This window comes from Strix aluco, chromosome 7 (genome assembly GCF_031877795.1).
Source record: "Strix aluco isolate bStrAlu1 chromosome 7, bStrAlu1.hap1, whole genome shotgun sequence".
Classification (NCBI taxonomy): Eukaryota; Metazoa; Chordata; class Aves; order Strigiformes; family Strigidae; genus Strix; species Strix aluco.
The window spans coordinates 35,194,180-35,220,208 of record NC_133937.1 but is presented as its reverse complement, the minus strand read 5'-3'; the positions used below and the strand labels follow the sequence as shown (position 1 = coordinate 35,220,208).

At 43.1% G+C, this 26,029-nt stretch overlaps 1 protein-coding gene across 4 annotated transcripts in view; it reads right to left on the bottom strand.

The window, feature by feature from the left end:
* Positions 1–381: 381 nt before the first annotated feature.
* The window catches only part of GRK5 (G protein-coupled receptor kinase 5), a 160,434-nt gene continuing 134,786 nt past the window's right edge, over positions 382–26,029 (bottom strand). For 3 of the 4 annotated variants that reach the window (XM_074831393.1, XM_074831395.1, XM_074831396.1), the window contains 10 exons: positions 23,075–23,138; positions 22,395–22,535; positions 21,073–21,263; positions 16,518–16,555; positions 15,635–15,724; positions 14,220–14,428; positions 5,524–5,661; positions 2,966–3,103; positions 2,001–2,132; positions 382–1,176 (listed from right to left, as the gene is read on the bottom strand). In XM_074831393.1, coding sequence (XP_074687494.1) covers positions 1,078–1,176; positions 2,001–2,132; positions 2,966–3,103; positions 5,524–5,661; positions 14,220–14,428; positions 15,635–15,724; positions 16,518–16,555; positions 21,073–21,263; positions 22,395–22,535; positions 23,075–23,138 — 1,240 coding nt within the window. In that variant the 3' untranslated portion in view covers positions 382–1,077. The remainder of the gene's footprint in view (positions 1,177–2,000; positions 2,133–2,965; positions 3,104–5,523; positions 5,662–14,219; positions 14,429–15,634; positions 15,725–16,517; positions 16,556–21,072; positions 21,264–22,394; positions 22,536–23,074; positions 23,139–26,029) is intronic. The other variant, XM_074831394.1, reaches the window with a different exon arrangement.

Below are 26,029 nucleotides of genomic sequence, written 5' to 3'. Positions count from 1 at the left end.
TGGTCAGCACAATCCAGACTCTACTGAATTTCTCTGTTGCTACCTGTTTGATATGAGCAACTGTGGAAAGGCCTTGGACTTTTGACTGCAGCATGAAGAACACTTCGAGTTTTGCTCTCATTTCAGCAGGTGCAAGTTTCAAGTCCTTGAAAAACAAATGGTCATTTGCTTTCCTGGTCACCTCTCACTCAATTTTGTTCCTGCTGTCATTAGAAACAGCACAAAAACTAGTGAAGGAGAAGGGCTAAAAAAAGGGTTCCCTTTCTAACTAAACGGTTTTTGATGAGCTAACAATGTAAGTAAGTGCAAATCTCAGCTGTGCTGGTCCCATGAAATCACAAACCTTAGGCATAGCAAGTAGCATTCTTGAATGCATCAAAATCTTGTCTTTTAGCATTTAATGCGAGACATTACAAACTAATGAAGAGGAGAAATGTATGCAGTGTTGCTGTAAACCAAATATACAGATGTAAAATAATTAAGAATAAACTGTTCCATAAAAATGCATGTCAGTAAAACCCAGTCTGATAAAGTGATTTATGAATAATTTTCTAGAATTACTAAAAAGAATGATTTCTCGTTTGAGGCTCTGGAAGTCTTGAGTCACATTTTTTTTCTTTTAAAAAAATGTCTTAAAACACATGGCTTTACAGCTGCTGCTTGGAAAATATACACCTCCAAAGTCTGACTTTCATTTAAATACAAATGTACAAAATGTAAACTGAGACAATAGAGAAATTTACAAAACTTTTCTTTAAAAATAATAAAGACAAAATTCAGTTCTAGTATGATGCTATTTAAATACGTGCAAGTAGTCATGTTCATTGAATTTCTATTGCAATGTTCTAAATAGACGAATTTGATTCACACAGTCTTGAGTGCCACCTCCAAAAAACAGACCTGAGTGGAAAATTCTTCTTAAAATGCGAGGCTCCACTGGAAGGAATGGATAGAAAATCTCCATTTTGGGGAGATCCTTTTTTTTTTCACTCAATGGTGGAGGCTCTCTCATCCATAGAAGCTCCATAGATTATAGTGGAAGGATGCAACATGTTGTTTCATAAAACTGAGTTGGAACTAGCTGCTTCCAGTGGAGTTTGAACTTACGTGATTTGAATTTATGTGGTGATTTAAACTTGCCTTTGAATTTGGAGAACTCTTTGAATTGTTCTGATGCTGTAGAAAGAGGAAGACAATGACTATTAGATTCCCAGAGTATGCCATGCTTTCTTTCAGTCCAACATTGTTCATCTGACGGTGATAACGTACTGACTGGGCTGCAAGATTTTTCTTTGAAGATCTTTGGATGTAAAATATTCTTCACTTTCTTACCTGTATTCTCTCTAGGTCAGCAGGACCATGGCAGTTCTTGAGGAATGCAGCAAAGCAGACTCACTCAAGCTTCAGGAGTCAAATCAATTCACTGCAAAATGTCAGTATCTGCTAAATCTGACTAATACAGGGGATACCTGCCAATGCTCAGACATGGTTTGAACCCTACAGAAACAGATTGCTCTAAGAATGTTATTTAGATTTGCAAGTGGTGCCATGGTGCCTTGTGAAAGCTGTACATCACGTATTATCTGATCTGCTCTCTTCTCTAGTATCTTGGTTTCCTGCCATGACTACCTCACTCAAAATTTGCATTTTCTTTTTTTTTAAACACATAAGTCAAGGATTTTCACAAGGAACTTATTAAAACCATGTAACCATTTCAAAAGGCATTTCAGCATACCACTGAAAAATAGGTTGGGTAAGAAGTTTTCAACTGCTGGAAAGAAAGGTGATGAACAACACTGGAACTTCTGGTGGTAAAAAAATCCAAGAGGCAGATGGGAAACCTGGGATATGCAGTATTAGTCAGGAAATTACCAGGTAACTGTGACATCCAGCCCTCTCTAAGATGCACTGTCTTTCCCCTAGCAAAAATACCACCAGGGCATGGCTGTGACACAGGGCATCTATGGGAGTTTCCTTGTCTTAGTCATAAAAGATCTCACCTGTCTTTTAAATATTCTTTGTAGCAATCCTTTCTTGGGTGGCTCTGGGGGGTAGCTTTTGTTTAGGTCTGGTGAAATAGTACCATTTGGTCCAAATACATTCAGTTCTTTGAAACACTCTGTTTCTATCATCTAGTGGAATACAATAAGAAAGAAAAAAAGAAATTTTACATCTGAATTAAATATATTCCAGTAGTGCTAGGTTGTTCAAAGTCAGGATCAGGACCAGCAGCTTTAGCAATATGTTAGGAGAGTTAACAGTTGAATTCCTGCTCGTGGCTATAGAAGGTGAATAGGATGTATGAAAAAGAGAGGCTGAGTTTGCTCTGCATGTTTGCACATCAGTCTTATTAGAAATTGCCCCATAGAGCTTTCTGTTCTTTTCTTTAGCACTGTGGAAAATATTGGGTAAAGACAGGCATACTCAAAAAATCCCAGTTATTAGCGTCCCTCTGCCTAAGTGGATCTGTTGTTTGATCCAGAGTTGGATTATGAAATCCACTGCTGGCTGCGTTTTGATATTAAACAGAAACAAAGACCCAGATCTGTAAACCCTGGAGCAGTTCAAGGTCCAGAGTCAACTGCTGCAGCTGGTACCCGCTGCAGGTACAAGACAATGGGTGAGATCATGATCACCAGCGGAGGAGCTTCCCATTAGGACCTCCAGCCATCCCACGGAAGTTCCCGAGAGCTCTTGTTGAAACACCTCTGTAGAAGTCCAGGAGAAGGAAGTACGGTAGTATCATTGCCAATTTACACAAATATGCAGAGCCAATAGATACAGTCACCTGAACCTGACATCTGTGGTACATTATAGATCTTGAAAGAGGCCATTTGTAACTTATGAAAGCATTAGAGTCTGGCAAGTTATCCAGTAGCTATATATTACTGGAAATATACAGCTACTCTTAAACCATCTGTGTTAGGGGTTTTATTGGAGTAATTTTACTATGATACATCCTTACCTCATTTTGCCATGGAATAGACACTGATCCTGTGGAAAACTTGGAATAGAAATCGTCATCTGTTTGGTCCAGGTTAACTCCTTTCACTGTGGAGAATTGCTCGATGTCCAAGACATCCTTGCAGTATACTGCTCTGGGCTACCTCAGCAGAAAAAAAAAAAAAGAAAAACAGCAAGACAAAAAACATTTCTGAGTCTGACCATGTGCTTTCATTCACAGATTCAGTCAAGTGAGAATGCCTAACAACAAATGACTATCTGCATCCTGCTTCTCTAGACTTGCTCTGGCCGCTTGTTTATCATCAAAGGCTGACTTCGCTTTAAGCATGTTAAGCTTCCCACTTTGAAGTCCTTAAAGCATCGGCGGAGCCAAAGTAGGTTTTAGTCATCCATGTAGCATATGATTAAGAGGTGAGGGGAAAAGGACAGAAAGAGGAAGAAAACAAAAACCAAATCCTTCAGCAGTCTTTTCTTTTGGAGGGGGAACGACAGAAAACCAGAATGTTTATGAGTGACATGTTGGAGACAGCTCTGAAAAGGGACCTCAAGTGTCCTTCTGCTCAGATAACTGTGGAGTTTGCAGCTTAAAAGTGTAAAGGAATGTATACTAATTGCTAAAGAAAACAGAAAGGGTTTGGCGTTTTTCCATTGTTTTTATTAATAGCTCAGCTGCTGGAAGCTGTCCAGAATCCCCTCTATTAACTCTTTTAACTTGGCTGCATTTCTTCAAACAAATAGACAAATGGCTTTGCCTTTTTAAACTACTTAATTTTCTGGGATGACAGAGACAGCACTCTTGCAGTGACGCTGCTTTTAGCTCACACTCCAGCAGTCAGCCACAGAAAGCAGAAATAGTCATTACTGGCTACCTGTCATAGTTAGTGTGGTCATCTGTACGCCTAGAGAGTTCCCATCAACAACCCTGTGATGCACAGGAATAATTGAGGGGTGGCTTGTGGGACTAGCCTGACCTGCTAAACTCAAGCACGTGTTGAATCCTACTGTCTACACATGGTACCATGACTGCACAGCCCAGGGGTCCAACCGTGCAGTATTTCATCTAGATGTGAGCAGTGTGACCAAACAAATCAAGCTGATTCCTGACGGAAGTTCTATTTGCTGGGGGCTGCATCCCTCTGCATTCCTGACAGCTGCAATCCACAACATTTTTGTGGAGACAGAGTAGTCTAGAAGAGGACAGAGAGACATGGGTTGGATTACAACCTCTGCCATTGGCTATAGAGCTTTGGGTGATTCAGCTGACTTCAGTAAAGCCTTGAAAATCTATGGATGAAATGCCAAATAAATTAAATTAGGGGCAGCTCTTGAGTTCCCAATAAATAGCCATAAAAATTTATGTGCCTCTGCTTTAGCAAATATGTCTATAAGAGGTGCCTTCTAGGCCTTACATGCCACAGTTAAGCTTTTAATACACTCTGGCGGATCCCAAATTTGAGCCCAGAATTTTCTAATTTTCTACATCAGAAAGAAATAGTAGCTTGTCTCCTATTTCTTCCCACTAAAGCAGGTCGTAACACCATGGGCTAATTGGCAGGAATAACTAGGCCGCATAGTAAAATGTAAAGCAAAACCAGAGCAGCTAAAGTAAACTTTTGTAGCATTCAAACCACTTTGGTTTGGTTGAGTTTGCAGCAATGTGAATGAGAGCTGCCAAGATGCTACTTTCCTTAATACATTAAAATGGCAGTGTTTACTTAGAACCATATGGGAACTTTAAGGATAGAAGGTCTAGCCAGAAAGAGAGCCCTGAAGGAGGAAAATAATCAGATAACTCTGTGCACTGGGGTGGAGACCGATACCACAGAAGGGTGGAAAAAGTTTTGTTATTGCCAGTGCAACAAAGAAAAAGTTTTGTTATTGCCAGTGCAACAAAGACTTTCAGTATGTGCAAGACTGGGGTGTAAACCTGAGTAAGGACTCAAGGTTGGGTTCTGTGCCCATGAACACCATCGAGTTCAAAATGCTCTCTCAGGTCCAAGGCACCTCCTCTGCTCTAGGTGACACTTGATATCTGAACCTGGTTCAGACTCTGTAACAAATGCCTGTTTTCACGATGATCCAGACCGTTCCTCAGTTCCCTGGAGCTTTGGACTCTAATTCTGATTTCACCCCAGCATATATACCTATATATCTGTATGCATACATGTGGCTTTCACTGCTGACTGACCTGAGCACAACCTGGTCCTGAGCGAACTTACTCTCACACTACTACCGTGAGTAAGGGAATACAAAGGTTCCCAGTTTAAAGTTTGGGAACTGAGGCATGAACAGAGCAAGTGGTGCCTCCAGTGTCACACAGGAAGACTGTGGTCAAGTGAGTGGGAAAACCCAACGTGGAGGCCCACCCACCCTGCACGCACACGTCTACAGAGCAGCTCTCCTCTTCCTCCCAGCCTCCCCACTCCAGCCCTACCACTTATCACATCTTCCTAGGGCAGCTACCCATGCAGAGAGTGATGACAGCTCTAAGAGAGAGAGGTTATTTTAGAAACAAATCTCTTGAAAGAGTCCACTGGGGATTCTTCCAACCGTACTTACATCAGGGACAAAGGGAGGATCCAGCATTCCTGCTTCTAACCGCTTGAAATTCATGCTCTTGAAAAAGGGGTGCCTCTTCACTTCTGTTGCACCTTCCCCTTGACATCCTAGCCGCTGCTTCACATCTTTGGTGAGGAGCTGAAACATGCCAAGAGGAGTGGTAAGGATGTCAGAAAAACAAGAGCTCCACGAAGATATTTTTATCTCCAGTTGGTTTTGAATGTGCCCAGAGGGAAGTACAGAGGGGAATTGTAATCACTGTTACTTAATGGCCAAAGTTAAATGGATTAGGACTGCACTGTTCTACATGCTGGTGAAATCCTTTGAAAATTATCTGCTGTAAAGTGTTTACAGTCAAAATAGAGACCGTTGCTTCTACTTACTTTCAGTGAATGCTTTCAAGAAGCCTGACATACCCTAATAACATATACAGATGCACATTCATAAGTCCCATGTGCTTTTTCTCAATTCTTTTTTTTCTTATTATTCTTGTAAGAACAATTTTCCTGTGTTGTTTAGGCTGAATGACTTCGCTATCAAATTCCCTCCACCCAGTGGAGGGGTGGAGATCCACCCAGTATGCCAGTACATCACATGACACATCGGACCACCCTTTGTGCTCATGGGCTTATCTCTGCTGAACTCTGGGTGAGTTTTGTCCATGAAGCCATCCTCAGTTCAGACTTTGTTTTTAGAGAAGGGCAATGCACCACCTCTACCTGCTACAGCAAGTCCTGCCTGTCTCCTGGGTTCCTGCAGTGGAGAGACGGACACTAACCGAACTTAGCACCCTTGGTCGATTAGATAAGTAGGTCCATGAACACAAACACAGGGGTTGTAGGTCCTGGAAGACCTTGTATGGATGGGCTAATTGTTCTGCAAGAGAACAGTTCAATGGAAGAACAACTCTGGCACAGAGTAGTTGGTGGATGAGGAGACAACACGTAGCCAGATCTTCACCAAAATGCCTCTTCTTTTAAATCGTATGTGTAGAATCAAGTAGGCTAAATCAATGTCTTAGGAGATCACATCTAAACAGTTGAAAAGAGGCAGAGCTCAGCATGCAAATGCCTGGTGCAAAAAGGCCATTATCCGGGACAGGGACATTTCTAAATGTACCGCTGACTGCAGGCAATCTGCTGGAAAGTCAAGGTTCACAAATTTGTTTCCTTTTTTTTCCTCCTTCCATTCATCTTCACGGAAGCCTGCACGATGCTCTCTTAGATAGAGGAGGGAAAAATACAACTCTGAACAACAACGTAAAAACAAACCAGAGATTCCAACTGCCTATTAAAGAGAAGCGCGACGTGTGCCTTAGTCCCAACAGAACTGGCGTTGAGAACACTCACGGCTGGCTTAGCCGAGTCTCCGCTCTGGGGGAAAAGCCTCCTGAGGTACGCTGGACCACCGTGGAGGAGAGAAGGTCGCCAGCCCTTTTCCCCAGGAGGGGTGGCTATGCCTCCCGGGGTGGGGGTGCAACCCCCCTGCTCACCCCTTTTGGCACCCTGATTTCTAAACGGCGGCTGGAGGAAGGGGTTGACAGTGACACCCCCCCCCCTCCAACCTGTTACCCGCCCCGGCAGGGGAAGGCAGGGGAGAGGGGCCGGGGCGGGGGAAGCCCGGCGCAGCCCCCGCGGAGAGGTGCGCGGCTGCGGGGCGCGGCGCGGCCGCGGGGGGGCAGCAGAGGAAAGGGCAGCGCGGCCTCGCAGCGCGGCGGGGCGGGGGCGGCGGAGCGTTCCGCGGCCCGCGGGGAAGGGGCCCCAACAGTGAGCGGCCCCGGAACTGCAGGGGGGGACAGGACCCTGGGGGGGGGGCGTTGGGGGGGCTGGTGCCGGGCTGCTCGGGGGTGGGAAAGGTTCCCGCTTCGGCTCCTCTTCCCATCTCCAGCTTTGCTGCTCCAAGGAGCTGGGAAGCAGCGCTCTGCCCTCGCCCCCTCCCCGGGGGGGACTGTGCAGAGCAACCGCACTGAAATGATGAGCAAAACGCCCAGGGACTGCCTGCCCGGGGCGGGGGAGGGGGGTATGGGGGGGGTGTGTGCTCAGCAGCCACGCAGCACAGTGGGGCGCTTTGGGTTCTCTGAGCATCCTAGCCCGTGGAGGGGACTGAGCCCTGGGGACCCCCCTTGGGCAGGTCCCTGGGATCATACTCCCTGTACCTGACAGCCAACAAACGGAGCTGCACCCCGCAGCGCCTGCCTGGGGCTCACCGAAGAGGCAAACAGTTCTGGGAGGGTCGGAGAGGAAAAGAAGTGTTTCGGGAGATGGGGTAGGCAATCAGGGGCAGCCTGGTTGGGAACGGGCAGCCAGGCTGTGTCCCCGCTCAGGCAAGGCTGTCTGGAGATGCTGCTCGTAGGCTTTCCAGCTCAGGGCATGCCCCAGTACCCTCCGGTTGTGTTGCTGTCTCAGCCACATCATCTCAGTGAGGGGGAACCTTGAAAGAACTGTTTGTTGCTAATGTGAGGTTGGTAATCTTTGCTCTGGTGTCTGGCTAGAGCCGGGTTTTCTTGTCCTTATCACAGGTTTACAGGGTCACAGTTCTTTAGGCTTCTCTGAATGCTCTGCTACCCCCGGGCATCAGTGGTTTTCTTATCTGACTCCCACAGCCTCCTCAGTTCTGCATTTTTTTGCCTCCAGCCTGAGACAGCAAATGGCTTTGGCAATCCATGTGCCCCATGTATGCAGAGACCATCTGGTGGCCAGTCCTGAGCAAGCCACAGTGGCAGAGGCCAAGCAGCCAGAAAAGGTGGTGAAAAGGTTTGTGGGACCTAAGAGTCTTGGGCTCAGCTCCTTCTGCCTCAGCAGTAGCAGCAGCAATAGTCAGGGAAGACTGTATGGATTGAGGAATGGGGGGAAAGCTATGGTTCTGGCCACAACAGCAACTTCCAGCATCCAGATAGCAATGTCCCTTTCTTCCTCACAGTTTCTTCTGCCTCTGCTGCTGTCTAGGTGGTGACATCTGGTCTGACTGGTTCATAGATGGAGCAAGACTTGAAGAAACATTTCTATGCCTTGCCATCCTCTGAGCACATAGATTCACGTGATACAGCGCTGTATTGATCCAGCTCATAGGAAAAGATCTTTCTCAGGGCACTTCTCTGGAGCTTTCTTTCCCTGGGTAGAAGGAAAGAGGGATGTTTTGCTTTCAGATCCTTGCATGAGACTTTGATGTCTCACAGTCCTGAGTCAAGGTTTTTTGTTGTGTGGTTTTTGGGTTTTTTGCATTTGTTTTTATTTTTTTTTAAATCCCAACAGGCATATGGATTTAGCCTATGTAAAGAAGATTGCTTTGGATTTCCAGTTAAGATCTGGTTTGCTCTGTTGTGGCTGGGCAAAGAAGACAGAATTTCTTTTGCTCCTATTCTCATGTTGAGAGGACTTTCCTGACAGGTGGAAAGAAGAATCTGAAGACAGAAGGACCACTTTTACTACCCATGGCTCTGATATACTTTTGGAAATGATACCTTGAAGCTCTCAGGAACAGTGCTGATGAGGAGTAAGTTGTGGTAGGAAGGGGTAGATTTGGACTGCAGATGATAAAGGAAAGCTCTGTAGTTTCTGCTCTACAGTCAGCTGTGAAGGGAAGAAAGGGGGTTACTTTCCTGTCTGTGCAGCCAGTAATTCTTCTGCCTCTGGACTAAGTGGGAAGACCAAGCTAATTGGGGAATTTACCCTTGCCAAGCTGCATATGTTAGAAGTTGTTTGGAGTGGGTGGTCAGAGGATAGGGTAGTTGAGGATAGAAAAAGTCTGTCTGGGAATTCCTGGGCTCCTCTGTGATAAACAAGGGAGTATTCAGTAACCTCAGATGCAAGAAGGAAGTCTCTGGAACATGAATGCAGTTGGTCGTGGGTGGCTGGCCACCGCAGGCTGGAAGACACAAAAGGGAACAGGCCACTGGGAATAGGCTGGGACTGAAAGACCACAGAAAGGAGAGGATACTCCTGCAAAGCCCTGCTGCAGGGGAGCAGCTGCCTGCCTCTTGAGGAGAGTGCCAGGAGAGTTCCAATGGAGAAAAAAAAATAAGAAATTCATGGAGTTTGGTAAGCTGTAGCTGAAGCTAGCTCTAGAGATGGCAACAGGTGAAAGCAGACATTTCTGGCTTCTGTTGTGGATATCACGAGATAGCATAGATCAGAATATTTTCCAGAAGGGAAAGTCTTTCCTTTCTCCAAGGAATAATGAGTCTTGTACCATTTCCTGCAGCCCCAGAAGCTCTCTGCAATAGTAAACCTGCATAATAGTCTGAAATATGCATCCCATTTGGGAATCTGGCCAGGAAAAGAAAACGGAGATAACAACTGTATGTTTTGAGTCATCTCTACACTTTTGTTTAATTCAGTTTCAAAGGATGTATTTAATATGAATAGAGAGCAGAACAAAAGCAACTACATCAGGCTGATGACAAGCCCTACTGGGACAGCAGTGCAAATGACCCAATCAAACACAATTTAAGTGTAATTCTACAGCCAAAGTCTACAGAGAATTCACAGAGCTTCAGATCTGAAGATGGCTTAGGCCACCCAACCATGCATGAAGTTGATACCAAGCAGCAGAGTTTTATGTTCTGGTAACAATGGCACCAGATGACACTGGATGTGTGTAAATGAGGGCAGGATTTAGTCTACAGAGTTATGGGCAAAGCATGACTAGAATGGGACTTTCAAAGAAGAATCTTGAATAGCAGTGGTGAAGTTACATTAAGATCTTTTTCTTGATATAAAGAACTCTCTGATACTTTCATGACACTCATTTGATCCCCGCTGGGGATTCTAACTCTGCAATGTCTGAGACTTTTTCCACAACTTTGTTTTGCTTCCTTTACAAAAAGAAACAACTGTTGTGAGGATTGCTAAAAATAGCCAACAGTCCCCAAAGCGCTGCTTTATTTATCTTCATGTGATCAGTCAGTTCATATCCAGATCATACCATGTAATAAATAACTCCAAGTCCTAAGATGTTAGTCCTAAAATTACAGGAGTAAGGGAAACTTTTTGTAGGGTAAGAGTGCAAAAAAATTGCAGCTCAAGAAAGGAGAAAGGGGAAATGGTAAAACCACTTCCATTGACCCAGCTGATCAAATAGTTTAAGGGATTACCTAGATAAATTTCAACCCTGAAACAGAAGTAAACAGTCTATTTTTAAAAATTTTGAGAGAACAGAAAAGTAATACTATTGTCACCTCTCAATTACAAAATGAGACAAAGCAGAATGACATAAATGGCTGTGCATTGCACTGCTTATGCTTATGATTTCACAGCCCAATCTGGCCAACTGAAGAATCAAAACTCTCTCAGGCATGCATGACAATTAAGCTTATTGCAAAGGCTTACTACAGAAAATTTATTTATTATTATTGTTGTTGTTGTCGTCATTTTGTTGTTGTTGTTGTTATTATTATTACCATCACCAATAGCAATGGTAATAATTTGAAGAGCACCTTGATGTGAGGTGCCTCTCAAGCTAGATGAAAGACCAGTTATTCTCAGGCAGCACTGATAAACTTTAAGGTGTCATAATGTGTGAACAAGTTGCTTTCCAGGGATGAAAGCAGAGAGGAGGGATGAAAGCAGGCAGAAGTAGTAGCAGTATGATGACAGAGTTTCTGGTGGTGAGGAAGAGAAAAAAATTGCTTTTAGGGAAGAAAGAATCCCTCATCTTTTAGTCGGTTGGGGAGGCACTTTGGGAAGGGAATGGAGATCGGAATCACAGAACAGCTGAGGCTGGAAGGTGCCTCTGGAGATTGTCTAGTCCAAGCCCTCTGCTCAAAGCAGAGTCACCCAGAGCACGTTGTTCAAGGCCATGTCCAGTTGGGTTTTGGATATCTCCAAGTGTGGAGACTCCACAGCCTCTCCGGGCAACCTGTTCCAGTATTTGACTACCCTCACCATGAAAAAGTGTTTCCTGATGTTCAGAGGGACCCTCCTGTGTTTCAGTTTGTGCCCATTGCCTCCTGTCTTGCCACTGGGCACCAAACCAAGAGTTTCCTCTATCTTCTTCACACCCTCCAATCAGAGATCCCTTTTGCGGAGTCAAATGGGAGCTGCAGGAATAAGAAGCGTCTGGGAAGACAGTCTGTAGGAAACGCAGACAAACAGGACACTGACAGAGTGACAGAACAGCACAGCAATATGGGCCCGTCCAATATTGTTGACTTGAATACAGCAAGTCACATCTTTGGATGCAAGACTGCACTTGTCAGGGAAAGCACACGTGTACACTAGTGAAGTACAAGTCATAACAACAGTGAACAGGGACCATTTCCTAGAAAGATCAGATTTTTTCACAGAAAAAACACACCATGAAACAGTTATGTTATATGGGAACTATGGGTTGGGGAGCTTCCCAGAAAGCCAGCTGCCCCTGTTCCTAATTATTTATTATTCATCTCTGCTTCAGTCCAAAATGAGGACTGATTTATGGGAAATTACTTACAAAATGAAACATGGAAATATGGGATGGATGATGATTAATGGGAGCTATGATATGTGCCTGCAAGAATGCAAAGGGCATAAACATCCAGGAGGGGAAGGTTGACATGGGGTGACACTAAGGGTTTTCATATGAGAATAAAGACAATATATATCCTGATGGAGATGCTAGTAGCTCACGGAGTAAGCTTTGAAGAGAAGGTTAAGAGACATGGTGGAAAACATGTTGCTCACCCCTGCCCTGAAGAGTCCACTACAGGAAAGCCTTTTGTATTGGATTTTTGTGAAGGCTAAGTTGGATTTATGTACTGCAACTTTATGCTTCATTTTGCAGGTCTGATGGGTACTTAATTATAACTTTTGTTTCCTTGTTAAGATGCTGATACAAAGCAACGAAGTTCTGGTTTTCAATATAAATAGCAAAAGGTATTTGAGAAAATATATTTGAATAACGGATTTTAAAAAATATCACTTGATAAAATAAATGACTTTTGGATGGAAAACCACAAATGCCATCATGCTCAGTATCAGAAGTAAGGCTCTAGCAGCCTTAAGGCACTGTAATTTTAACACATTAGTGTTCAAAAATGACAGGGTTATCTTTGGTCCATTAAGAGTTTGCACAAACCACCTAAATAAACATGCCACGTGATTGGACAGTGAAGCACTAATGATCAAGTTGTCAGGAATGATTTACATATAGTTCATGGTTCCCTGAGGCAAGGGAATGAACTAGACGACTTCCTGGGGTCCCCGACTCCCTGAAACTGTAGACTCTATGGCTTGAAGATGAAAATGACCACTACAGTATAATGACTTTCACTGTCTACTCCCCTGGGAGTGGTAGGTCACCTCCAGCACTATCCCATCAATGCTACATTTCATTCTTCTCAGCTTTAAGTTCTCATGGGCTTCGTTATTTTCAAAGTATACTTTCATTCTATTATGTCTCATGTGTGCAACTAACTACAGAACAAGCAACAAGAATATAATTTTTGCCTCATGACATTTTCTTTTCATGCTAACAACAGGACATGCACAAAATCTCTGCCACTCCAGAAGACACTGCTCCTCACCTGGTGGGAGTTGAGATGCTACTAGAGAAGAGACGGCAGGCTGTCTGAGCACATGAAATGGTCTGTAAGAGCCTGTGGCTGTCCTAGATCCACCCACACCGACTTCAGTGGGGGCTCTGAATTGCAGATTAAGGGCAGTGAATGGCCTAGAGTATCTATCAAGAGTGATGTCAGTTAATTACTACCCCTGGGATTCTGCAATGAGTTGGTGCACTGTGAGTTAATGACTTCCAGGCATGATACTTGGCAATACTACCATTATTATTTTGCAAGGAGACTTCAGTGTCTCTTCATGAAGCCAGCCAACCAGAATGTTGTTGATCTGCTGTTTGCTTGCCTGTTGCACAAGATATTGGTGAAACTCTCACTACCTATTTGTTGACCTTTCTCTCCCTTCATTCTCTCTCTACCAGTATATACAGATATGTCATTATCTCCAAAGGAGACTTCACTCTTCAGCAAACAACATCAAGAAAAAGGCCACATCCCTTTCCAAATTACAATTCAGTCTTCTAAAGATGGATGTTGACAAGACATTGATGAATTCAGCCACAGCTTTGAGATTTCTCAGAGGGTTTGAGGATTTCCATTGTCAGACATGGCTATTGTGCTACGAAAATGACTCCCAGCTGAAAGAGTGAGAAAACATTTTAAAGGACAGCTCAACAGTATTAAAAAAGGCTGGATACCCTGGCACCTCGGGGGAAAAGCTGCTAACAAAGTTAGTGAGATGGGGTGGGACAACATTTGAGTGTCACAATAATTTCATTGCATAATCTTTGTCCTGCTTACCCCCAGCTCTCACCAAAGACAATGGAAGCATGGGGTTTTCAGTTCCTTGCAGGAGACAATCAGAGTCTTGCATCATCAAGTCCTTTTTATTTTTTCTACAAGATTATAAAAGACAGAAGTGCATTCTTAACTGCAAACTAACAGTCAAAGTCTTACGAGAATAGATACCCTGCCTTGGCCATAAAACTTTGGAGTGGACTCAAGATGACCGTGATGAATCTCATGGAGAAGCAAGCCCAAATAAACACAATTTGAATGAATAGAGAATGCAGTCATCCCATCAACAGATGAGCTTGGTTAGTCCTTGTTTCTGCAGCCCCTCTATGGAACTGTGTTACTGCTCAAACCGTGTCAGATACAGCTTGCTAATGAAGCTGCCACACTGGGCCTTCAAGCCCCTTACCATTTTGCAGATGGACTTGGCCTCCTCAGAAAACTTATGGGAGTAGACCTCTTCTGTCTCCAGCACTCTTCTGTCCACTTCTTCCCTCTTCACCTTCTCTTTCCTTCCACGAAATGGTGACTGCCCAGCAATCATTTCATAAATGAGACAGCCTAGCCCCCAGTAGTCAGGGCTGAGTGTGTATCTCTGGTTGTTCAACACTTCTGGAGCTGTGGAGGAGAAAGATGTGTCTTGAGGAAATACTTGACATTTACATAGGCAAAAAAATTTCTTGAAGGTCCATTTTAGTGACTGAATACACATGCACAGAGAATGGTGGGTAAAATATAAAAACACCTCCTGACTTCTGTTGATGCCTCTACAGAAAACGCAGCATGATACACGCCATGCGCACAGTGTCTTCTGACTTCTCTATCAAGTCAGACCAACTAAAAAAACACAAAAAGAAGTTGAAGCTCAGTATTGAGCAGAGGCCTGATCTTAAGAGTCCTTCCAGATTTCTCCATTTAGGGAAGAAATGACAAACGCACATCCTGTAAACAGCAGTGACATTTCTTCAAAAGCAAATTCTGTCTTTTTGCTCAATTTATAACTTTTATTTCCCCCTTTAAAAAACAAATCCATTTATTTTGTGTTGCAACCATGCAGTGTGCTTTGGGAATATACAGTCACTGTCTTGCAGGCATCCTCACTTCTGTACATGGGTACAAAACCACATACACACATGCTCCCAAGCACAGAGTCTTAGTGAGTGCACAAAGTTACATGGTGGCAACAAAATTTAGAAATGACAACTGATTTGCTTGTTTTCATTAAAGTCTCCATATGGTGTAACAGTGGCTCATATCAGCTAGTTTCTATTTAGTCAAATAAGCATAAGCAATTTTTATTCCAAGAAATATGCCCACCCAGAGAATGCGTGAAAATAATTACAATGAATTCAGGAAACAGATCTAGTTAAATCAGGGAGTGTGTTTTTTACCAATGCACAAATCTCTACTCTTCTTTTGTGCAGCCTCCTCTGCCCATAGGGGAAGACTCAAGATGGCCTTGGTCAAGATGACCATAGGCGCAGACTTACCCATTTTATCATAAACATACAAATAAATGTTAACTATTATGTGAAGTAGCAACTAGAAAGAAGCCTTTCTTTTAGCACATAACCCTCCTAAAATAAATCTACGCTAAAACCACTAGAATTCCAGTTGTCTCCCCTTTTAATTTGCTTTGCTGTTTTAAGATTATATTTTTGATTTCCACTAGCATGAGTTCTTAGTGGGTTGCTGCAGGGAACTGGACCCAGCTGAACATGAATATTTTTTAGTTCTTTTTCTTAAGCTTACATGGCAGAAAGATCTCCAAAACTCAAGTAATCTCAGCAAATTATAAAAAAAGATGAGCTACTGAAGACTTACCCATATATCCTACTGTTCCTACTCTTCCACGGATTGATTCACCCTCAGGGATTTTAACAGCTAGACCCAAATCAGATATTCTAATATGGCCTGGAAGGAAAAAAGAAACAAAACAACACAAAGCAGATATGATAGTATGACCCAAATTAGTCCAAAACCACAACTGCTGTCATTACTACAATACTCTTGCAGTTTACTGTTCAGATATTTTAAGCAAAGAGTGTTCTGAATCACAAAAATTGGAGCAGTTTCATTGATAAGGAAAAGAGGAATTATTACGGGCATTACAATGCAGTGAAATTAATTTTATCAGTGAGGCTACGAACTAGCGTGGACCAAAAAAAGGCAATGAGAAGCATGCTGTAGGGAAGTATCTTGAACTGATCACAGAGGATGGATGGGCTGACATAATTCTGTAACTCTCTGATGGCTGAAGGGGCTACGTCTGGTCTGTAAGTCAGCATGAGATTTGATTATCGCTGCCTTTGGCAACAAACAGGTACCTGGGTTTGCATAAAATGAGAGTTGGCTCAGCAACGGATGAAGGTGCTTTTGAAAATGGAGTGGGAAGCACAGATTTAGAAATCGCAACTTCCTTTGTGTGTGTCAGCCTTGCAACAATAAAGATGGAAAAACAATGAAAAAAGGCAAACACCCCCAGCAAAGCTGTGCTTTCAAGAACAGACCCTGCTGAGCAGCACGGCTGCTTCATTCCATCCGTGTGATGAGCTCCAGCGCTGCACCCACCCCAAGACAGGAGTATTAGTGTACGCTGAGCCTCTTAGTCACTTCAGAGCATTATTTGTCTTTGTGCAATATATAACCTAAAACTAACTTAATCTACTTTACTGTGGAAGCATCTCTGTAAATCTCGGAGACTTACCATAATCATCTAGCAGGATATTTTCCGGCTTCAAATCTCTGAAAATGAAATATAGCAGTTATTTGTATGAAGCTGGTTTTGATAACATAACCGTACGACGGTGTGTGAGTGCATTTATTACCAGTAATAAACCAATTGAGTGTCAACTCAAACAGCAAGAAACTCATGAAACCAATATAACTTTCTACAACTCACTTCACAGATAGACTGAAACCATATGTCTTTTTCTAAACTGGAGTGACATTTTTTTACTAAGTCAAGCTTTTAGTTCCCAATCCACTCTATACATCTAGTCCAGTAAGCCCTGTAAATCAATTCTTATAGTCCTGTGTGTTGTTAAATTTCTGTAACATTTTCTGTTATAAAATCTTTTGTTAAAAATAAAAGTATTTCAAATTTTAAAATATTTTATCTGCATATGAGAATGGAAGTAGGGATCTGTTGGGCTCAAATTTTCTATGGCTGGCATCTGACTAGACCAAATATGTGAATGTGTATACACGAACTTGTGCACATGTGTAATAATTTCAGCGAGTTTGGAAAATGAGGGGCGGGGGAATGCTGTGCCCAGATTAAAATTCTTCTCACAAACATTTGTGAAACTCTAGTGCCTATGTGGTCTGGAGGAACGCCATGAAAATTGGCAAGGTGGTCACTCTGATGTCAAAGATGTGCCTTTTACTGCTCCTGTGAAAAAAAATTGCCCAAATCTGGCCAAGTTATAAACTTCTGAAAAAAATAATCTCAGTTTTCATATATTTAGCAGAGTCTTGGCAGGTCATTCTTCTGAAAGGTTTGTCAGCACCAAACCTGCTCCACCAGTTGCTGCTTCTAGAGGCTGCCCAGGCCAGCCACGCTCAAGTCCCCTCGCTTGATCAGGGCTGTTTCCCAAACTGGGCAGCTGAGCACACCCTTGCAGCCACGGTGGGCTGCTGTCGAGGTGGGAGCCAGGTGGGCTCCTTCCCATCCTTCCTGAGCGGGACGAGGCACAGCCTGCTGCTAGTGCAGAGCAGGAACGAAGCCAGCCTTCCTGGGATGGGACCTGGAGGTGTCAGAGGGAAGACAGGGACATGCTGGGCAGGGAGCATCCCAGAAGGGCCGGGTGATGGGAGCAGGCTGTGCTGGCTCAGGAGCCCGAACCAGGCACCAGCATGGCCGGGTGAGGCAGGGAGAAACATATTGCTGCAATTCTGACTTTTATCTGATCGATTTGTACTGAAACACAGTGTTTAGCCTGGTGCAAATCCAAGAAGTGTTTGGCCTCGTCTTTTTTTTAAGGCCTCCTTGCATTCGTGAACCAGCTTGATTCTGTTAGCTTCCCAGCAAGACACGTTTCTTTTCACAGAGCAGAGAGAGGGGGGTGTACAAGAGAAACCCTCACACCAGGAGATCAGTGCGTTGCACAGAGTCTGTGCAGGAGCCTGCCCTGCGTTTCAAGCTGTACCACTCCGGTGTCATGAATTTTCCTTGAACAGACAGGGGTGTTTTATAGTTTTGACAATGCTGAGATTAAAATTTCAAAACTGGTTTCATTTTTATTTATTATTTCAAGCAAGAACATAGAGCGCTGTGAACAATCTCCTTTTCTTGCTTGCTTCAGACCCTCCTGACTTCTCAAGATAAACTTCACCAGGTGCCCAATGGTACCAAGCCTACTTTTCAAATAAACAATACTGAAATATGTGAAGGGCAGCTGAATGCAGAGGAGAAGCTGTGATTTTGTTTAACATACCACTGTGGGCTTTCCCTGCCTACCAGCAGAAGGTTTCCAATGCTGGAGCAACATGGTTCGAGGGCACTTCCTATTTATTTTTAAAAATTTATTCTGAATCCCATAAGAACTATTTCCTTGAAGAACCCAGACTTCATTAGTTACTTCAACTTCTGCTCCAAGCAGTTATTAGTCCCACTCAAAGCTGTAACTGTGGCCAAATGACAAGAATCCTGCATGCGAGCTGGGAGATGTTGTCTTTGAGCAACTAAATGAGAGACTCCACGAGGACTCTGAGAACAGCAGTTCAGTCCTTACAGTCCTCTGTGATTTAGGGCAATTAGAGCAGGCTTTCCTTCCCCCTGAGACATCAGTTGTCATGTCTGTTTTCAAATTTCTGGTTCCTCAGGATCAAGGCTGTCTTCCTTTGCATGGTCAACACTTCCAAGTGCCAAGCAGGAATGTGATTCTTGTACTGAAATGTCTAGGAGAAATAAAACTCCTCAGTGGACACAGTTACATGTAAGGCTACTTCCCAATGGTACAGTTTCCACTGTGTAAACAAGCCTTGCCTAAATATGCTGAAACATAAACTGCTGGCACTGCACCCATGCTAGAAAGGCGATGGTACATTGTTTGGCTGTGCGGAGCAGCATAAACAACTCAATTAATCATAGTGGACAAGGCTCTACTGTATATTTGTGTAATGCCTAGGACAATGTGATCTTGATGCTGACTGAGGCTTCCAGGCATGGCTATAGTATATGTATAAATAATTTATAGATATATATCTATAAAAAATAAAAATTATAGATATATATATATATATATATATATAAATAATTTGAGGAGAACCAGCAGCTTTTTATGTTTGCTTTCCACGAACAATCGACCCGTTGACCTTTACTAACATGATGCAGTTGAGAAATGTAACATAAGTGCCATGTTTGGCAAGGGAATTCTGCATCAGATAAATCTGACTCTGAGCCTGGTTGTTCTCTCGGGTCACGTCCACAGCGTGCGTCACCAGCCCGTGAGATGGGGATGTATTTTCTGATGCTGTGATTTACTCAGAAGCATTTTGTTCATAGAAAATGAAATTAAGTCTGAGGAGTAAGGGTTTTGCAATGAATTATTCACCTCGAGAAAGTGGTAGCATTTAACTGCTATATTTTATTGACCTATATAGCACCTCTCATGGGTCCCAAAACACGCTGTGGTATTACAAATTAGGGGTCTCTGCAGATGCTCCTAAAATACTGCTAGAAAATGTCACCAACAAGGATATAATATCATTCATCACCAAAATGAATGTGCCAGCTGAGGTGTAAACTAGCAGCTTTTTTAAGAGTAGCATGAAAACACCTGCTTAAGGAAGTAGGATGCCATTTCTCTCAGAGCCACGTACTATTTTAGGTGGCCAGATCTTATTTGTTTTATTAGAAAGTGGCATTAGTATGGCATTTTACCAGCCATGCTATGAATGTATCAGTCATTAGCATCAATAAAGTATGCTTATGATCTAGTACATTTTAAAGAAACACTATAATACCTCCTAAAACTGTTTTGAAGGTTGTAGGATGTTTTTTTAAAGAAAAGGGAAGCCAGACACGTCACTGATTATTTGATTTTTCACTTGACATTAAACACTTAATTCCATTTTGTTCCTTGGGAAAAAAAATCTCCTCCTTGGGCCAGTGCCAACTAAATCAGCATGTTTTCGGTCTGCCCTCCTTATGCCAGCCAGCAAGATCTGAGTCACAGTGAGGCAACCAAGTGGCAGTTTGCTAGAGATCCAGGAACAACGATATTGTAATTTCTATGTATACAAGCATATGCATAATGCTTATTACACATGGGTATATCAAACTGTTTAAAATGTGGCTTAGTTTTTAAAAATAACACACTATTGCCTATTAATCATTGTCCTTGGAAGTACTTTCATCAGTTTGCAGGACCTCTTCTGCTGCGAATGCCAGCAATAATGATTTCACAAGCTGGGATGATGAAGACAAACATTAAATGCTGTTTACAACTACATTGGTCGTTGATTAAAAAAAATAAATCCTCATGGAGTCACAAGAACTCTGTCTGCAATCAATCACCCTGCTTATCCAGCAAGTAAACTCTATGATGCCCTGGAAAAGCACTTCTATAGAGCTGTAATCCAGACTGGAAGCTGAGAACTTGAAATCTGTCCTTCTCAAAGCTGGCTGCCTGTCACGGTGCCGGGCAGCACCCTGCCCGCTGGCTGCACCCACAGCGGGGGGACGCGGCCGGCAGGACCACGGCTGTGAATGTGCCTCCTTCCACGGCTGGCACGCTAGGGCCACCATCACCACCCGATCTAGCTAATCAAACGAGTTCATGTCCTAGAGCGTAAATCCACACCCTGTGTCTCAAACACATTCTTGAGCTAATTGCGCTCCCTCTGGGATAGGAGAGATGGTTTTGCCACATCTGACGTGCTGCAGTCCCTAATGCAATATAATCTAACTAATTAAAATAGAGGCTTGAGTGGAATGATCTCCATTTCATACCAACTAGAAACTAGATTCCTCAATGAAATCCCTTTAAGGAAACCTTCATAATTTTCTTATGTCACGCTGAGGTAGGGTTTGGGGAGCTTTGTGTTGGTTCTGTATAATTTAGACAGGATGTATTTAGTGAAGCAACTGCTTCCTTCCATGATTACTGAATCATACTGTATTTGTACAGGGCTCTGTGAAATTTCAGCCAAAGCACTAAGGCATCTAAGCTGTACAGCTCCACAATGAGTAGGGAGGATGCAGGCCATTCTTTTCTACCCAGAAAAAATGTCCTAAGACTCTAGAGAGTGCTTACCTGTACACAGTATTTTCTCTATGTAGGTCTTCTAAGCCACAAAGGATCTCTGCTGCATAAAACAAAGCTCTTTCCTCCTCAAAGCCTGGATTTCCCATGTTGTAGATATGAAACTTCAGGTCACCTCCATTCATTATGGTCAGAACTAAACACAGTGCATCCTTTGTTTCATAGGCATAGGCTAAATTGACCTAGAAAAACATTTGTAGCATAGTTGTGACAGTTCAGTTGGCTGCTAAGAAGAAAGCACTAACTTTTCATTAAAGATTTTCTCTAGGAAAGAAAAAAAATACATTGACTGAATTTGATATGGGCCTTATTACAATAGCAAACACTTATTTTAGAAGTACAGAAAAATCAGATGTTAGGATTTTATAGATTCATTTGTTGAATCCAGCCTACCCATCATCAGAAACCCTCAAGGTTAATGCTCACATAGCTTCACAGGCTGGACAAACATACTAATTCCAGGCATACTTTTCCACGTAAGAGAAATCTTAATAATAAGGGAATCTACACCTCCCACTGCACTGTTTTGCTGGATTGCTGTCAAAAAACTATCATGTCAGTAGGTTCCCAGGAAGGCCCAGATAGCCCGGTCCTGTGGTGGTCAAGCAGACCATCACTGAGACATGAAGGTGAGCACCACCCCTGCGAGGCTCTGGTGGGTGTCCCAGGAACACTCAGACAAGCCAGAAGCTACCCATCACATTTAAACATGTGCCATCATCTTTGCTTCTGCCAGAGATAAGTAAACATCTTGCATCTGTTGTATTCACAGTGTTTCCTAAAATAAGTATAAAGAACATGACAGATGCTGAGATAACAACACTTTTTAAAAAAAAATCAAAGGTGAATTCTTAAAGAGACACAAGGGCTGGCACAACTCAGGGAAAGCCCTACATCAGGCAGACTAGCTCCACATCACTGGCTAGATGCTTCTACTAGCCAATCTCTTCTGATCTATTTGGGTTGAATCTCCTTCAGTCTCCTCCAAGCTCCTCTCTCTCAGACATTGGGAATTCAGGTAATCACGCTGGATATAAATAGCTAAGCCTCATGCAGTCCTGATGCAAGTCAAGGCTGTAAAATCCATCATGTTCCCATGGTAGGAACAGGCACCTCGGCTGGTGCATTTCTCACAGACCAGAGACTAAAGTAAGACTCAGCAAAGGTGCATGGAGCAGGACTAAGGTGCAAAGCAAAGGGAGTCAGCTTCTGGCACCTTTCCTGTAGCAGGAGTTGGAATAGACATCGGATTCAACAAGAACAGTGCTCAGCAGGTGAGCAGGGAGCTGAGCGCTGGGGAGTTCAATACTCACTACAAACTGACTATTGACTTTTTCTAAAATCTGCTTTTCATTTAGTGCCATGGATTCGCCTTTCCTCTTTTTTATTCTCTTCTTCTCTAATCTCTTGCAGGCGTACATCTTCCCTGTCGCTCGGACTTGGCAAGCGCAGACCTGCGAATTAAAGAGAACAATTGCTGGGTAAATCGAAGCAAACGCTGTGTCTGGGTTGCACTTTACTCCTCACAATCTGATCTGATTTAGTCCTTTTAAGGTTAGAGACGGCAGCGTAGCAAATAAAGCATAGGCGGGGGCAGCTGGGGAACCAACTACTGTTTCCAAACCTGCTGTGTAATACTGGTTTAATTATTTCACTTTCCTCCGCCTGCTTCCTATCCCACCTCCTTTTGTCTGTGAAGATTGTAATCTGCTCGGCTAAAGCCTGTCCGCGCCTCCTCGGACTCTGCTGCCTAGGCAGCAACCTCGAGCCATCAGTAAAATACAAATAAGGGTGTGACCCTAATTCCACTGTGAATGCAACAGTCGAAATACAAAATAATTCTCAAAAGTGTTCTAAGATTATGGTGTCATGAGAGGTTAAGTAAAACTGTCAGCAATTAATGAAAATCAGCCTCTGTCACATCAGTCTCCTGTAACCTGCAGTGCCTGAGAAGTAAGAAACACTCTTAACAGAAACTTTCAGAATTACTCACCTCCCCAAAGCCGCCTTTCCCTAGTACCCTGTACTGCCGAAACGTGTTTTTCGTTACTGGTTGCCTGGAAGAAAAGAAAATTAAAAAAAAAAAAGACACACTACATTTAATGCACTCTCCGTGATTTATTTATTTCAGAGCATACTTTTGAAAAGCAAAATAGATAAATATTATATAATCACATTATTTCAAGGTAATCATATTATATAATATAATATATAATTATGTAATTACATTACTTCAATACTATGTATGGCTTGAACTTTTCAATTCCAACATATTAAGCTGTAATAAAATACAACACATTAGTGAGTCATCAGGATAACTTCTGCTAGCATCTTAAGACCAAGGAGGGTTCTGAATCTCCATTATATGGCTTTGGCCTTTTTTAAGCAAAGAGGAGGCCTGAGAGCTTCCAACAAGATATTAATTCTTGTGATATATAGGAATTTTTAAAGGGTAGTGCTGGGCTAATACTTTATTGCTTTGCTTGGTCTTCAAGATGAGAAAGAGAGATCCAAAATTCAGTCCACCAGAAAATACTTCTGGTGTCTTGACCTTAAACAGAACAGGAAACTGATGTGAAACAAGGCAAGAAACAATCCCAGGAACTGGAGATGTGGGTTTAGGTGCCGTTCCCAGGAGGGCAGAGCAGGAAGCTGAGCTCCAAGCCTGTCCGGCTCTGCCTGGGGTACCTGCCTCCTGGGAGAGCATCACAGGCAAGAAGGGAGGAGAAGCATCTTTCCTTTCAAGGGCCCCTCTTTCTGAGGGCATCGTGCTCCCTAACAATCACTAGACATGATCACTATATGATCTCACAGGGTTCTCACAAAATTCTGCTCGACCAAAATGGCTCCAGCCCTACATCTAACTTATTCTTTGTTGCCACTGAAGTTTTATAATGCAACAGAAGTAGAACTCTAGATTCAGAGAGATCCGATTTTGTATCCACCCCTCCATCACTGAAGTTTTACAATTATATTAGCAGTGGATATGAATATTCCTACCAGCTTTGTTCTCCTCTGGCGGGCAGCCAGCCGGCAGAGGGAGCACAATAACGTGGTTGTTCCCACAACAGTGATGATGAGGTTGATGACAATAAGGAATAAATGTTAAAGTGAATTGTTTCATTTACGTTTATGATAGTTTTTAAAAGTGGGGGAAGAAAAATATGCAGAAGGCCAAAACTAGAAAAGGAAAAGATGCTATTTTCAGGCTTCTGTGAAGATGTTGCAAATGCTATTGGGGTTAAAAGCAACAGTTAGCAGTGATAACTACATGCTCAGCAATCTCCCGGGAATAAATGGACAGTATGACTCCTCTGCTGGAGCCAGCAGGCTGTCAGAAGGAGCTGTTGATCACTCTGTGCTACTAACATCTCTTTGCTAATCCTAAAAACAGTTCTCCCAGCTCCTTAAGCCGGGAATATCCAATAGCTTGCCACATTTGTTGGGGGAATGGGAAAAAGAAAATCCTCAAAGCATTTCAGAAAATTCCTTATCCCAAATGTGAAAATAGATAGGCAATAGCCTGGCTAGAGATGAATCATCTGATGTTTTTTTAATTGAAATGGCAGAGTAAATGCTGGATTCAGTAAAGATGGCATGTGGAGCTTGTCTTGGCATGAAATGGCTCTCCCCTCTACCCACCGCTTCCCTTCCCTCTTGTGCAGCCACTTTGTAGCTTTCCGGGGAGAGAACTGGCACAGCTCCTTTGATCTCCGAGGCATCATGCTGATACACACCACTCATGGATCTGGCCCTAACTCATCTGATGTAATTAATTCCATTTGTGGAAACTGGGGCTTCTCTCAACTCAAGGTCACTGTTACCCAGCAGCGTACATCTGCTACAGCCCTCACCAACAAGGAGAAGGCAAAGGCTTCTTTCCTTGCAAATTAGTACCCACTAAGGCTGCCTGGTTATTAAATGTGCTCAGAAATGTCTAGCCAGTAAACATGGTGTGAGGACCTATATGCCATATTTTTGTATGTTTACAGTGATTTAATAATAGTGACAGCTAGTCCAGACAAAAAGTCACCATATTCAGAGTGCAGCTAAACAGAAAGACAACTGAAGTTGCTGAATGTACTTTAATTATACCTAATGTGCCTAATGTACCCAATACCATTAAATGGCCGAACACTTGAGCTTTAGATGCCAAAACTGTCTCCCTGGTGTTTTGGGGTGGATTTCTGTTTTATTCTTTACTTGCCTAGCGAGCAGCATCTGTTTCAGTCTTGCTTGGGCATGGTGTTTGCAAATGCAAAAGCCAGAGACTGGATGTGTGTCTTACATTTAGCATTACAGATGTACAAGGGTAGGTTATAAAAAAGTGCAATGTGTCCTTCAAGCTGTGCCATGAGCAGCTCGTGGTGACAGGGCCTACAGTGCAATCAGCCACAGACATTTCTCAGATCACAGGAGATTTGGATTCCTAATTTTTATAGTCTGTAGGTGTTTTCCTATTCACTTGCTGTGCACAACCATACTGTGCAAAAGAGGTGCCCAAGCTGGTTGCTGGAGTGTGTCACCTTATGGAGAGAAGGGAGTGGCTGAGGAGTATTTATGGGTGTAAGCACAGTCATGAAGGATGAAGGAGCACTGTCGATATCCCAAACAGCAATTTTGCTCATTGGATGGTCACAGCTGGAGACTTAGCTCGTGGTTAAATTGAGTCTAATGCCAACATAACCATGACTTTTCTATATGGCATCTTCCTGTGGCTAAAGCCTTTACTTCTTCTTGAGCGTTCTAACAATGAACACTTAAAAATAAATGCTAAAATTGGGAAAGCCTTCCTGGAACTTGCTGGGAGAGCTTCCCTGGAGTACAGCTCAGGGAAACGGGGAATGAGTCTTGATGGACCTTCCTGAAGGAGAACAGTGAAAAGAGGGGGAGAACTGCTGCACAGAGAGGGCCATAAATGGCAAACATTGGGATGAGGCATTGGTAA